Genomic DNA, 15,017 nt, shown 5'->3' with positions numbered 1-15,017 from the left:
CCCGATGGCTAAAATGGTGATCGGGGCTTTCTTGCGCAAAATCGCGTCTAGAGTGGCCACGGATGCTTTTGTGCAAAAGCACTTTTTGCGCAAAAGCATCCGTGCAAATCTAGACGTGCTTTTGCGGAAATACTTTTAACGGAAAAACTTTTCCATTAAAAGTATTTCCGCAAAATCATGCTAGTCTAGACGCAGCCCATCTGTTTTCCTAGAGTTGCTTCTTTTTCTTTTTATACAAGTTTAGAGTTTTTCAGCAAAAAGGCTCAGTAAATAACAGTTCTACCACCTCATGTTCTCATGGATCAAATATTTTCATGCTCTGCTTGTTATTCTTAGTTACAGGCCTTTTTGACTCTGCCACTTGTTTTTTGGTCTTCCCAGGATACTAGATAACCTATGAACACAGAAAGAGGAAGGCCACTGATTTGGACTCCTTGCTTCACTTGATCCCTGAGAATTATACTAATAGTCATCTAATCACAGAGTGGTTATGCTGTATTAATTTATTTCCGTATGTGCTGCCAGGTTCTTTCATAGCTGTGTGTGCAAAACTGTTAATAAAAATTCAGATTCCTGAATCTACCACACCATGGTAGTATGCAAAATAACATAATTTCAGATTTAAAAATAACCTTGCTATATCCTTTTCGGGCCTCTGCTATATTCATTAGGAAGTAAAAAGTCTTCAAATGCTTCAACTATGAAAATAAATTAGCATTACAATAATACCACAAATATTTTAATGAATGTAATTTTCCTATATGCCAGTTCATTATTACTTTTTGTATTCTTTCCACAGAGGTTATGTCTTTGATTATGATTACTACAGAGATGACTTCTACAACCGGTATGTGTACTTTACTACACGTCCTACACAGTTTCCACTATTTATTGGTAATGATGTCACATCAAATACTTAGAGAGGGTTTGGGTTTTAATTTTACACAATATTCATATTTAATTATTCCTAGAGAGTTTTTTCCTCAATATGGAATAATGATAGATTCAACATACAGCAAAACTTGAAGATACATCCCCTAACTCCCGTGTCCTCCCATTTCTGCATGTTAAGCAGTTCTGTTGGTATTCTGAATCTCTGAAAGCCCTTTTTGAGCTTTTCCTTTACTGAAAAACTAAATTGTGTAAAAAAGAAAAGTCTGTGGTTTCTTATCACTGCCGAGTTCTTCCCCAGTATGATTTCACTGGGATCTATTGCAGATGTGGAAGTTCTTTAAGTATGAGAGTTTGAGAAATTGTCCTGATGTGAAATGTCTCCTAAGAAATGTGTTCTTTCAGGCCTCCCCCTAGAAAGCTGATGAGATCTGCCATCATGTAATCATTTGCAGACACCATTTTGCAGCAACTGCAGCAACATAGATTCAGACAGGGTATGCAGAACAGAGACGGGCCATTTTTTTACAGTACCCTGTAAGAGGAACAAAGCAACAGTGAGTGGGGAGGACTTAATGTCAACTTTATGCTTCCTCTGAATTCCTTTCTTGGTCTGGGATCTTCCCATCCCTTGCTTTGAGTCAGAGCAGCACCAAGTGCTACTCCCAGCATAGCTGCCTGTTGGACACAGTGGGGCCTACAACAGCCAGAGCACGGTCCTTTTTCACACCTCTTAGTTCCCTCCCATTTATAAGCCTGCCTCCAGCGCACACCTGCAGTAGGGTAGCAGAGGCGAGTAGTGTGGGACTGCTCTGCTATGCTACACCAGCAGGGACAAGGGACATCGCAGGGACAGAATGGGGCCTTGAAATTTTAGGGAAAAAAGCAAATGAAGGAATAAGTGCCCTATAAAGCTCCACTTAGAAGCATGTTATATATATATATATATATAGTAGCGACTCAGTTGTGGACTCAGTGCATACAGTTAGTTAGCTATGTAGGGAATTCATGGAGCCACTGTAAGGCATGTGGCTCAGAGCTGTAAGAAGAGAATATTATTAGTTAATCTACATCAGGATTAAATGGCTGTGGAATTAAGGCACAGACAAGTACAGGCACTCTGATCTAGTGGATTAGGCATGTTTCAGGCAGAACATAGATTAGGAATCCTGAGTTCTAAGTCTGGGTCTGGGTCTGATTTGATGTTTGATGCTCTGAGCAAGTCTTTACTACTTCTGTGCCTCTGTTTCCACATATTTAACTTCCTGAGTCACAGCAGTTGTGTCAGGGTTGGTCGGAAAATAAAACAATATGTAAGCATCTTTATTAGGTATCACTCCAGTTAAAAGGGGCTACATAGAACCACGCAGAGAGAGAAATTGACCTTCCTGCTGCTTCTGCACAGAGGACTGGAAACTGAGTTTTCTTTAGCAGAGTTTCCTCCTCAATCTCCTATCAAGTTTGATGAGTCCCTGCCTGAGGAACAGAAAGGCCAGTTGAGCACAAAGATACCATATACAGTAGACTTCCAATAATCTGGAACCTATGGGACCTAGGTGGTGCCAGATTATCAGATATGCCGGACTATCAGGAGGTACTATAAACTGGTTATATATATACTGTATACATTATATACTGTATATAAAGTGTTCTTAACCCTTTTTATTGTACATACTGTATACAGTATACAGTACTGTAATGTTTTAGTTTTTTAAAGCCTTTTTTACCCTTTTTGCTCAGTTCAGCTGCTGCTGCTGTTACCTTGTGACTCATTTTTTGCTGAAGCTCACTCACTAGGCTCTTGCCATTTTGATGCCAGACTATCAGGAGTGCCGGACTATTGGAAGCCAGACTATTGGAGTTTTATGGTATATGCTGAGATCCACCATAAGCCAGGACAGTTTGTAAATTATGTCTCCATTCCAGCTCCTGACGACTACTTTCATCTCCCTCTGTGCCATTGGCAGCCTGGCTCACCTAGCATCAGCAGCTAGCCCCAAAACCCTACCCTGGGGCATTACCACACTAGGGAAACATCAAATCTTCCTTGGGTCCAGAAGCAGAGATGTCCACTCACCACCACCCCTTGCTGCCCCTTCCAACTCTCAGGCTATGTCTAGACTATGGAGTTTTTCCGAGATACCAGAGGTATCCTGGAAAACTCCGTCACATCCACGGAACGTGTCTGCTCTTCCAACATTTTTTGCAGAAAAGCAGAAGCACTCATTCAGAAGCCCCATCTTCCCTGTTCTTCTGAAAGAGGAAGTTTTTCCGAAATTTGGCCCAGTGTAGATGGACCAAATTTCAATAATGCCTCTTTTGAAAAAACAATCGGGAAAAGGTACGCAAATTGCAGAGTGCAATTTGCATACCTTTTTCCAGCAAAAAGCGGCAGTCTAGATGGCCTCAGAAACTGATCACCATGTAAATACAAAGGGACTTGCAAAACAGGGGGAATTAATATCAATAAAGTAGTGAAACCCCCCTGCCCAGATTCTCCATCTTTTATCCCCACAGCTTTTATGTTCCAAATGTGTTTTCATAGCTTTCTGTCACTTTTTTTCTCTCTCTTCCCTTGTCTCTTGAGTTGTGCACAAATTAGTAAACTATGTTTAGGATTCGAGGAATTTAGTTGGAGAATATCCATTGTGGGGATTTAGGGAGTATTTTCATTTACTTGAATGGAAATTTTTTGAATTCATAGTTACCATAATGCAGAGGGCACCTACCAGAAGCATCCATTAAAGTTGTTTCCGGAGTTTTGTTGCTTCAAAAGTGTTCCAATTTTTATTAAAAAAAATACATGTCACTCTGTGTTGGATAGGTTCCATTCTTTTAATGCCTTCGTCTAAAGGATGCACATCTCTCTCTGAAATGTCTCTTATGCAATTATATGGGTGATGAAATCCATCCTTTGGCAGTGTGACACTATTGCACTATATTTATTTAAGGCAATGTTTGGTCTCAGGACTGTTCATCCCTTATAGCGTATGTGCAGTCTAAAGTTGGAAAGCTAAAATCCAAACCATTCATGTAATAAAGGAGCCAAAATGTCTAACATCACAACAAAATGTGGATCAATGAAATGCAGTGGATCTGCAGAGAGCACTAGATAGATTTTCCATGCTGCAAATAGCAGAGCTCCATAAAGCATTCCTTATTTAAATTGCACAAAATCTGAGCTATGCACACTGGGATGTGACTGAAATCCAGATATGGTGTTTAATGTGCAGAGGTCCTTGAAATCCAATTTCAGTGTGATAGGAATTGATTGATTTCAAAAAGAAATTTCCTCTAAAATAACATGAAAGTTTAGCTGATAGGAAAACACATCTCTGCATTTCTAAAACCCTGTTTTCAATTTTCTCAGATTGTTTGATTACCATGGTCGTGTCCCACCACCACCTCGTGCAGTGATACCCTTGAAGCGCCCTCGTGTGACCATGACAGCAACTCGTCGAGGGAAAGGAGTTTTTTCCATGAAAGGGGGATCACGATCTACATCTAGTGGGGCTTCCTCTTCAGGATCCAAATGTAAGTGGCTTATATCAATTACCTTATCCTGGAAACTGTATACTGGCTTTGATAAGAAGAAATTCTTTCTAAATGTTATCTGGTTAAGGTTGCTTCCATTTTATACTGCACCCCCTGCTTTAGTCCCTTTATTATTTGGCTTGGAAAATTGGACTAAGGTCATTCAGATAAGGATCATGAAATGGAAGAATTCATTATTCTCAAGTGAGGGGGTAAACTACAGCTGCGGGCCTTGGATATTCGAAAAAAAAGCAGACATATTTTTTTGGCATCTCTGTAAACCTCATTCTACGAGGAAGAAGAAATGTTCCAAAAGAGTGGTTTTTTCCCTAACATTTGGCCCCATATAGACAGGGCCGAATGTTGGAAAAGCTTATTTCGGAAGAAAAGCAGAAAAAGATACACAAATTGTGGTTCGCAATTTGTGTATCTTCTTCTGACTTTTCTTTGTAGTGTAGACATAGACTTTAACAAACTCAGAAAATTGATAAGTAAGATCCTATGGAAGAACATCTAGGGGGAAAAGGAGTGGAGGAATATTGGCAGTATCTGAAGGACAATATTAAAGTCACAACGGCAAATTATTCAGATATGAAGGAAAGATAAGAAGAAGAAGAAAAAAACAATATAGGTCCACCAGGAGTTCTTTAATGACCTGAAAAATCAAAAAAGAATTCTACAGAAAGTGAAAATATGGACAAATTACTAAAGTGGAATAAATTACTAAGGTGAAAAGAGGGATAGCTCAGTGGTTTGAGCATTGCCCTGCTAAACCCAGGATGGTGAGTTCAATCCTTGAGAAGGCCATTTAGGGATCTGGGGCAAAATCTGTCAGGGATGGTACTTGGTCTTGCTGTGAAGGCAGGGGACTGGATTCAATGACCTTTCAAGGTCCCTTCCAGTTCTAGGAGATAGGCCCCTCCATTCATTTATTTATAGAAGAATAGCACAAAGCATGTAGGGACAAAACCAGAAACGCTAAGGCACACAATGAGGTACACTTATCAAGGGGAGTAAAAGACAGTAAGAAAAGATTCTTTAAATGCATCAGAAGCAAGAGAAAGATGAAGGAAAGTGTAGGTCCTCCACTTAGCGGGGAAGGAAAGCTAATAACTAATGATACTAATGGTACATCTACACTGCAAGCTTATTTCAGAAAAAGCTATTCCAGAAGCTATCTTCCAGAACAGCTTATTTCACAATAGATTGTCCACGCTACCGGGAAGCCTCCAAATTAGTCTGAGGGAGGTTCCCTTAATGGGGATGTGTTTCATCGATTTAGAGCCCCAGGAGGCACTGGGGAGGAATAACTTTAGAATGGCCCTGGTGAGGATCTATTTTGACATAGCAGTAATGGAATGTCCACACACACCCTCTTCTGTATGTCTACACTGCCATCCTAGTTCGAACTAGGGTGGCTAATGTAGGCATTCGAACTTGCAAATGAAGCCCAGGATTTAAATATCCCGGGCTTTATTTGAATGTTCCCGGGCATCGCCATTTTTAAATGCCCCGTAGTTCGATCTACCTGCCCACAGCTACACGTGGCACGGACTAGGTAGTTCGAATTAAAGCTCCTAACTCGAACTACCGTTCTCCTCATTGTGAGTAGGAATGGTGTACCTAGCCTCTGTTTGTCAGGGGCTGGAAATGGATGACAGGAGAGGGATCACTTGATGATTACCTGTTCTGTTCACTCCCTCTGGGGCGTCTGGCATTAGCCACTGTCAGAAGACAGGATACTGGGCTAGATGGACCTTTGATCTGACCCAGTATGGCCGTTCTTATGTTCTTGAGTTTCATTGATGTGACTTGGATAATGGAGTGGAGAGGATGATTATAAAATTTCCAGGTGACACCAAACTGAGAGGGGTTGCAAGCACAATTGGAGAATTGGTCTGAATTAAACAAAATGAAATTAATTAATGACAAATGCAAATTTTTTTATTTAGGAAGGAAATAAATGACATGCACAACTACAAAATGGGGAATAAATGGCCAGGTGATAGTACTGAAAAGGGGTTACCATAGAACGCAAATTGAATATGAGTCAACAAGTGATACTAAAAAGGTTAATATCATTCTTGGGTCTATTAACAGGAATGTTGCATGTAGGACATGGAAGGAAATTGTCCCACTCTTACTTGACAGTGGTATGATCTTTGCTGATGTACTAAGTTTTGTTTTGGATTTAGCAAAAGGGTTAAGAAAACCTGATCTATGAGGACATTTAAAAAACTGTGACTGTTTAATTTTGAGAAAAGAAGCTGTGGGAGGGAACTGATAAGTCTTCAAATAAGCCAAGGACTATTATGAAGAGGATGGTGAACAATTGTTCTCTATGTCCACTGAATATAGAACGAAAATTAATGAGCTTAAGTTTCAGCAAGGGAGATTAGGTTAGATATTAGGAACAACTTTTAAAATCCTCATCATTTGAGGTTTTTAAAAACATGTTGGGCAAACACATGTTGGGGATAGTTTAGATTTAGTTGGTCCTGCCTCTGCATGAGGGATGGATTTAATGACTTTTGGGGGTGTCTCTTCTCTCCCTACATTTCTATGATTCTATCACAGGTATGAAGTGTTTTCTGAATGTACCTCTAGAGGTATATCTTTTTGTCTTTGTTCCCTTTAGTAGGGACACAAACAGGGCTGAATGTCTTAATCATTTGAATATTCTTTTTTTAAATATTCCCCCTCTCCCTGATGATTCTATTTTTTTTTTTTGCTCATTCCTCTCATCAATGTACCAAATTCTTAGAACCATTTTGTTAAACCAACACATGCCTCACAATGTTCTTTTTCACCTTAGTATTGTTGAGAATCTATGTATTTATGAAGACTGAGCAGGGAAACTCCCAATTCAATGTGATTGGGTTTTGTTTGTGTGTTTTGTAGTCTTTTCCAGCCTTTGAATCTATGGGTTTTTCTGTAATGAATCAAAGTGCAGATAGAGGAGATCTCCTTTAGTGAGTTCATTTCGTTTTTCATTGCTGTAAGTGTATATTATGCGAAGTTAGTATAGGAGCATGCAATTCCTTACTTGCCTGCACTGCTTGTCTAATATGAATTGGCTTCTTGGGTTTGCTTTTCCTCGAGAGTATAAATTATTTTAGCCAATTTTTTTCTACATGTTGATTTTTTAGCCATTGTAGGCAGACTAGGAATATCCCAAAACACAATCTTGTGATTTCACTGAAACTCATTCTGCAGAAATGGGAAGATTAGCAATTCCGAATAGATTGCTGATGACCTTTCTCACATATGAACATGGATTTTTGTTGTAGTACATATGGTACAATGTGAACCATTATGACCTTGACATCTACTGATCATAGTATTTAGTCACCACAGCATTGCTGTATTCCCCATTCCAATAAATTACGTTCCAGGAAATAGTGCATTGTGGCAAAAATCAAGATATTAATAGCTCCCAATATAGATCAGGGCACCTAAACTTCATCCAGTTATGGGCTACTTTAGCAACTTGCTATGAGTCTGAGGCCCATGCCGTGCTCCATCTTGATTTAAGTGGCCTTTGGAGACCTACACGTATGTGTTAGGGCATGAGCAAATCCCACAAAAATCTATGAAAGGGCCCCCATTGATTTCAACAAGCTTTAGATTGGGCCCTTAAAAGAAGCAATAGTCTGCCTTTATAAAAATATTGTGCTGCATTTTTGTAATTCCTATATTAGATTTTCACTTTCTCACAGTTAGATATAGATTACAGTTGCAAAATTCATTTCACATGCTTGAATAAATAACAGAAAATATTCTTTTTTATGCAGTACACATGAAAATAAACAGGGGAAATAAAGGAGACAGGTGTATATTATATAGACTTTCATGCTTGATTTCCCCTTAGAATTTCTTCCCCCTTTTCCAGGTCCAACCAGTACATCATAAAAGTGGAGATATAATTTTGTTGACTTGGACAGGAATGTAATCAGCTTATTGTAAGGTGTTTATCAGAAAAATATCCAAGCAGTTCCCTCAGGGGTTACAAATTTGAAAGCACAGAATAAGTTGCTTATTTTTTCCCTTTACAGAAAATTTTTATCAGATTGACATTTAGGATAAAGCAGTTCATTGCTTTATTCCCACTAGTTCTGGTAATTTAATCCATGCACTAGAATTCATTTATTATTTCCAATTTTATTATATATTTATTTTATTACTATTTCAGTGGCAGATCTCTCTGCTAGTGAGTGTCATCTTTTTTTTTTTTTTTGCTTTTTTTTTCGAATTCTAAGACAAGTCAGGCCTAAGGTGAGGAACCAATTACGTCAAAATCATATCAATTGTTCTTGTGGGGCTTCATCACATAATTTCAGAAATCTCATTAAATCAGATGCCCTAACAGACTTTTACCATCTTGGGCAGAAATCTCCCAGGAGAAACTGTTCCTGAGCATTTCAGCCGCACTAGAAGTAGAACCACAAATTAGACTCTTTCAGGGATTGGGCTTTCTGGTAGTATAAGCTAACAGGACGCTGGACTTCTGCTTTCCTCTATTTTCAGAGCCATAACATTTTGTTACAATATCTGGGCATTGGGCAATGGCAAATGCAAGCCCCATTCTTCTCAGAAAATGTTTTAAGCTCTGCAAAAAATGGGAAGAGTAATGGGAAAGACCACAATTCAGGTAATTGCAACATTTTCAGCTGACTGAATAACATGGCCTGAAAACCCATAGATTAAAACAAAGTCACATCTGCTGAAGCCTCTACTATAATAGTAATATGCTGTGTTTTGTCCTTATTATGGATTTAATTAATTGCTGAACAAAGCTCAGAAGGCTAAGAGGTTTAGGTCAGATAGGTACCCAGTAGTAATATGGCCTGATTGTTCTTCCAGGAGCCAGTCACGGAGAGGAAGTTTGCACAGGAAAGCTCTTCCTCCATGATGGTGTTCCCCCCTTCCCCAGACCCTTAATGAGCTCTTCAGTGTTCCAGATTTTGTGTGGAAAAGGGGCGGGGTCAGACAAATGTACATCATTCTCCCTCGAGTCCCATGGAGCAAGGGCTGAAAGGGTAATCTAGTCCAATTTTAACAATATTATGACTATAACTACCTTGCACCACCACCCTCTCACTCTTGGGCTAAGAACCTTCTTTTGCCTTCAAAAGCCTGAACAATATGACTCCTTTGGAGCTATGTGGCAAAGGTAGAGAGAGGTCATCAGAGATCCAGAGCCTTCATGGAAGAATGAGTTCTCTTTAGAGACACCATATGATTTCTTCCTAGGAGAGGGACAATGGAACTCATAGTTGGATCTTCCCCTGAGTCTACAAAATTAGGCTGGAAATTCCATGAGAATTATGTTTACAAGGTCTCAATTGTTCCTGTTTCTGATGAAGCCAGAATACCTCCATGAACAGTCCTCCCTATTAGCTCAGTACTTCTTCCAAGCCCAGCTGGAAGCAGGAAGTGCAAATGTGTATATAAATGAAGAATAAAGTACGGAAAACATTTTTTAACTTCCCTTGAGACGATCATTTATTGGAACTAGCTTGTCTGTTCTTAGACATGATCACAAAAATATGTTTGTATTTTATCTGCAGCTGAAAAAAGTACAAGAAATTACTGTGGATTGAAAGCTTTAAAAAGCACTATTACTCAAGAATTTTTTCAGCAATGAAGGCATTGGCTGGGAACACCTGTTTTCCTGGCTGCTCCAGCATTTGTCACTATTTGGTCCCGTGAAAAAAATACCTATTGCTGTGGAAGGATTCTTTTATCTCTATTTATATCAAACAAAACTTCCTGCGGGATGACAGAATGATTCTATCACATCATCTGCATCCACAGGAGCTAAGCCCCCCGCTCCCTCCAACCCAAGCCTGGCCCTCCCTAGGGACCAGGTGGAGAGCCAGAGCTCCGGCCCTGGCCCAGCCTTCTCCTCCCCTCCCCAGCAGCTGTTGGGGGTGGGGGCAGCCTCGGCTGGGCCTTCCCAGGTGGCTGGGAGAGAGCCAAGGCCTCCATGCCATGGTTTTGATCCCACTCTCCCCGGTGCCTGGGAGGAGAGCCAGAGATGCCTCAGCCCGGCCCTCCCCAGCAGCCGGGGATGAGCTGCATCTTGCACGGCCTCAGCTCAGCCCTCCCCGGCAGCTGGGGGGAGAACTCGGACTTCCATGCCATCGCCTTGGTTTCGCCCTCCCCAGCAGCCGAAGGGAAAGCTGGAGCTGCCATGGCTTTGGCCCAGCTCTCCCTGGTGGCTGGGGAAGGAGCCATGGTTGATGCAGCCTCAGCCCAGCCCTCTCCAGTGGCTGAGAGAGGGAGAGAGCCAGAGCGGTCACGGCTTTGGCCCGGCTCTTCCCAGGTGCTGGGGGCAGGGAAGCCCAAGCTGGCATTGCCTCTGCTTTGTCCTGGCAGCCAGTGGGGGGAGAGCCAGGGCTGCCTACCCCCAGAGAGAGGAGGGATGATGAGCATAGCAAGCAGGGGGTGCAGCCCCCTAATGTATTATTATTATTATTATTATTATTATTATTATTATTATTATTATTTAAAAATTGCACTGCAAAATACCATTACTAAACTGTAAATTGCCTGTCTTGTTTGAATCATTCCCTGAATTTTAATTCACTTCACATCATAGGTTTTTTGTCACCAGACATTACTTACATTTGCTAAGACTGAATCTGTTATGGCCTTAAATGTTTTGTTGCAAACATTTATTACTGAGCTATATCCCTCACATGACCTGCTATCACTCAATATTTACTGGAATTCTACTGGGATTGCTCATCTGAAATGGACAAAAATTTCACACTCATTCAGCAAAAGAACTGAAATAAATTAGAATGTAGTGATATTAGAAAGTATACCTTGAAAGGGACAGAATATGTTCAGATGAATCTTTGGAGTGAAATTGTTGTTTCTCTCATGTTTTGTGCTTTTTTTTGTTCTCCTTCCTCAGTGAAATCAGATGAGTTGCAAACAATCAAGAAGGAATTAACCCAAATCAAAACAAAAATTGACTCTTTGCTAGGGAGGCTGGAGAAGATTGAAAAACAGCAGAAGGCTGAAGCAGGTAGGTGAAAATGATTTTTTAAGTCCCAGACAACTCATCAAGAGATTAATTAAACCAAGGCATAATTATTAGTCAAACTGACACAGAGAGAAAATAAAAGCTTTATAGACATTTTGCTACATCACATGGGGTCAGAATAAAGGTAAATTAAACCCCAAAAGGCATAAGGATCTTGCGCAAAACGGGGGTTTTGTGCAAAAAAAAATCCCACACTGCTTCTTTTTATACAAAAACCCCTTGCGCAAAAAGAAATGGCAAAAATATGCTAATGATGTTGTGACTTATGCTAATGAGTCCCTCATTAGTATGTTTTCTACTGGAAAAACTCGAAGTGAAGACGTAGCCAGAGTGTCTTGGTATTAAATATAAAGTGGAACATATTGTTTAGCCAGGAGTGTCTCGAGGAGGGCTGTCAGCAACTGGCGCCCTAGGCGGAATGCGCGATCAGCGCTCTTGCCTCCATAGTACTCAATTGAGTGATGTCATCATTGGGCGGCGTGTTTAACGCGGCTCTCTAGGCAACTGCTGAGGTTGCCTATATCCACGGGCTGCCTCTGTGTTTAGCATAAGTAAATAACCCATACGTCAAAGATCAGAGGGGGAGCCATGTTAGTTTGTAACTTTAAAAAAACCCTTAAATATGAGTGATCATGTAGCACCTTAGGGTATGTCTACACTACCACCCTAATTTGAACTAGGGTGGTTAATGTAGGCAACCGAAGTTGCAAATGAAGCTAGGGATTTGAATTTCCCAGGCTTCATTTGCATCTTGCCGGGTGCCGCCATTTTTAAAGCCCCGCTAGTTCGGACTCCATGCCCACGGCTACACGCAGCACAGGGTAGGTAGTTCGGATTAGGCTTCCTATTCCGAACTACCATTACTCCTCGTGGAACGAGGTGTACCGGTAGTTCGGAATAGGAAGCCTAATCCGAACTACCTACTCCGTGCCGCATGTAGCCGCGGGCACGGAGTCCGAACTAGCGGGGCTTTAAGAATGGTGGTGCCCGGCAAGATGCAAATGAAGCCCGGGAAATTCAAATCCCGGGCTTCATTTGCAACTTCGGTTGCCTACATTAACCACCCTAGTTCGAACTAGGGTGGTAGTGTAGACATACCCTTAGAGACTAACAAAAATATAGATAGTGTCATGAGTTTTTGTGGACACAACTCACTTCTTCAGAAGACAAATATAGTTGTTTTTAAGGTTTTTCTTAGCATACTTCAAGGAAACACTGAAGGTGAAATGGCCAACTAACATCTCTCCAGGCATGGTGGAATAAAGGAAGGGAAAGAAGTTTGGAGGGGGGGATTAAGTTGGCAATAGATTGTTATAATAAACTATAAATCCAGTGTCTTAATTCAGTCCATGATTATTAGTACTTAGCAAAGTTATGAATATAAGCTCCCAAGGTTGTCTTTTGAAGATGTTGTGCAGATTTCCATTGAGGATGATGACTCAGAGGTTAGATATAGAGTCATCACTTTGTCCAAAGTGTTTACCCATAGGTGAAATGCTTTTGTCTTTTATAATTTTTCTATGTGAGTTCATTCAAGAGCATAGTTTTGTTTCACCTACATACTTATGACTGAGGCATGTAATGCTTTGGATGAGGTACCTCACTTGTGATAGACGTGTAAAATGCACAAATTATGAAAGTGTAATGGGGATGTTGATCATTGTAATATTGGAGATATGTCTACAGGTTTTGCATTTGTTGTTCTGGCAGAGTTTGGCAGTGTCTGGTGTTGGCATGTCCTGTTTTATGGGGCGCTTACTTCTGATGATGAACTTGGAAAGGTTGGGGGGTTACTTAAAGGCCAGAAGAGGGGGTTCAGGAAAAAAAATTTCAGATGCAATCTTTATCTTTATTATGGATAGTAAGCATTGGTCCCTCTAAGATTTTCCATCCTTGGGCGTGTTTAATTTTCTTTTGGGCAGGTTGAAATGTCTTACGTGCAACACCAATATTGGGGTAGTGTCTGGATGTGCACCCCCCAATACAAATAAAAACCATAGATATAAATATATATTTTAAATAGTTCATTGGTGTGGAAGAAAATATATTAAAAGAAGAGATAATTAACAAGGAGCAATGCTTGAATACTTAATGTGAAGTCCAATAAAAAGAAAATTAACACTGCCCTTGACTAAAGAAGTGGGTTGTGCCCACGAAAGCTCATGATACTATCTATATATTTTTGTTACCCTAAGGTGCTACAGGACCATTGTTGTCTTTTAAGGTTTTTTTAGTTACAGACTAACTAACACGACTATCCCTCTGAAACCTTGGAGTACATGTATCATCATCCTTTCTAACAGACAGATGCATGTTTCAAAGATCTTTCCAATAAGGTTTCATCCTAGAAAGCAGCTAGCATCACACCTGGTACTTGCTACTTCTGACTCATAAGAGCCAGAACTCTACCAGATAGAAAAGATCTGGCCTTAATGCAATACAGTTTACCATGTAGTAATTAGTAACACTGGATTTTAAAAAAATCATTAAGATTGGAGTTTTATATATCTGCAACACTCTAAAAACTCTGTTAAAAGAATCTTTTACTTTCTTACCTTAAGCCATTAATGCAGGGGCGGGGCCTCTTGATGGGGGGCCACTTCAAGAATTTGGTAAGAGGTCGAGGGCCACACTCTTCCATTATATCAATAGAAGAGGTGCGGGGGTCTCGGATGGAGGTTGGGTGCGGAAGGGAGTTTAGGGTAAGGGATTGGGGTATGGGATCTGGGAGGAAGTTTGGGTGAAGTAGGGAATAATGACCTGGGGCAATAGATTGTGGTGAGGATGGGGTATGGGGTCTGGGAGAGGGTTGTGATCTGGGGCAGGAATGCAGGAAGGGGTGCAGGGATTTCGACTGCAACCAGGGATAGTGGATTGGGGTGCAAGGACTGAGAGGGAGTTGTGACTTTAGAAGGGGTGTTGGAGGGGATGCAGTGTCTGGGAAGGTATATGGCAGCTGGAGAAGGAGTGCAGAAGCTTTGGATTACATGGGATAGGGGGGCAGAAGAGAGTGCTAGAGAGAGGCTGTGGCTGGGAGACCTTACCTGGTTCCCAGACAGCAGCTTAGCAGGTTCCTTAGCCAGGGTCCCTGCTTTCCAGCCCCAGTATGTGCTCTGGGGAGCTGCAGGAGCCATGTTTATTGTTCTGAACTGAATGCTGTGAGCTAGGGGGATGAGGGAGGGGTGCACTTCACATGCTACCTACAAACAAGCAGCTGCTATTGGTGGAAACCAGTCAATGGGAGCTACTGGGGGCAGGGGCAGTATGGGAAGCCTGTGTCTCTGTCCTCCAGGCTCTCAGCACTCACAAACACACAAGTGGCCCTGCACCCAATTTTCCGGAGCACTGAGCAAGTGCGAGCAGGCTGAGAGCTGGCTGAGGCTCTCGCAGCTGCATCCAGCCAGCAGATCAACTTTTGCCCAGCCCTAGAGCAGAAGCTGGAGCCAGCTTCTCCATTTATAGCTTCTGCACCACCGAGGGTTCCCTGCCTCTACTTCTCCAACCAATCAGCTGAGCTCCCTTCCTGTGTGGGGAG

At 41.3% G+C, this 15,017-nt stretch overlaps 1 protein-coding gene across 8 annotated transcripts in view; it reads left to right on the top strand.

The window, feature by feature from the left end:
- RALYL (RALY RNA binding protein like) overlaps positions 1-15,017 on the top strand; it is a 562,192-nt gene that overhangs the window by 524,092 nt on the left and 23,083 nt on the right. For all 8 annotated transcript variants that reach the window (XM_025179532.3, XM_075920454.2, XM_006112993.5 and 5 more), the window contains 3 exons: positions 800-847; positions 4,262-4,425; positions 11,351-11,464. In XM_025179532.3, coding sequence (XP_025035317.1) covers positions 800-847; positions 4,262-4,425; positions 11,351-11,464 — 326 coding nt within the window. The remainder of the gene's footprint in view (positions 1-799; positions 848-4,261; positions 4,426-11,350; positions 11,465-15,017) is intronic.

Source organism: Pelodiscus sinensis, chromosome 2 (genome assembly GCF_052426305.1).
Source record: "Pelodiscus sinensis isolate ZL-2025 chromosome 2, ASM5242630v1, whole genome shotgun sequence".
Taxonomy (NCBI): Eukaryota; Metazoa; Chordata; order Testudines; family Trionychidae; genus Pelodiscus; species Pelodiscus sinensis.
Note: the sequence above shows the minus strand (reverse complement) of the source record. Positions and strands in the feature narration are given on the sequence as shown.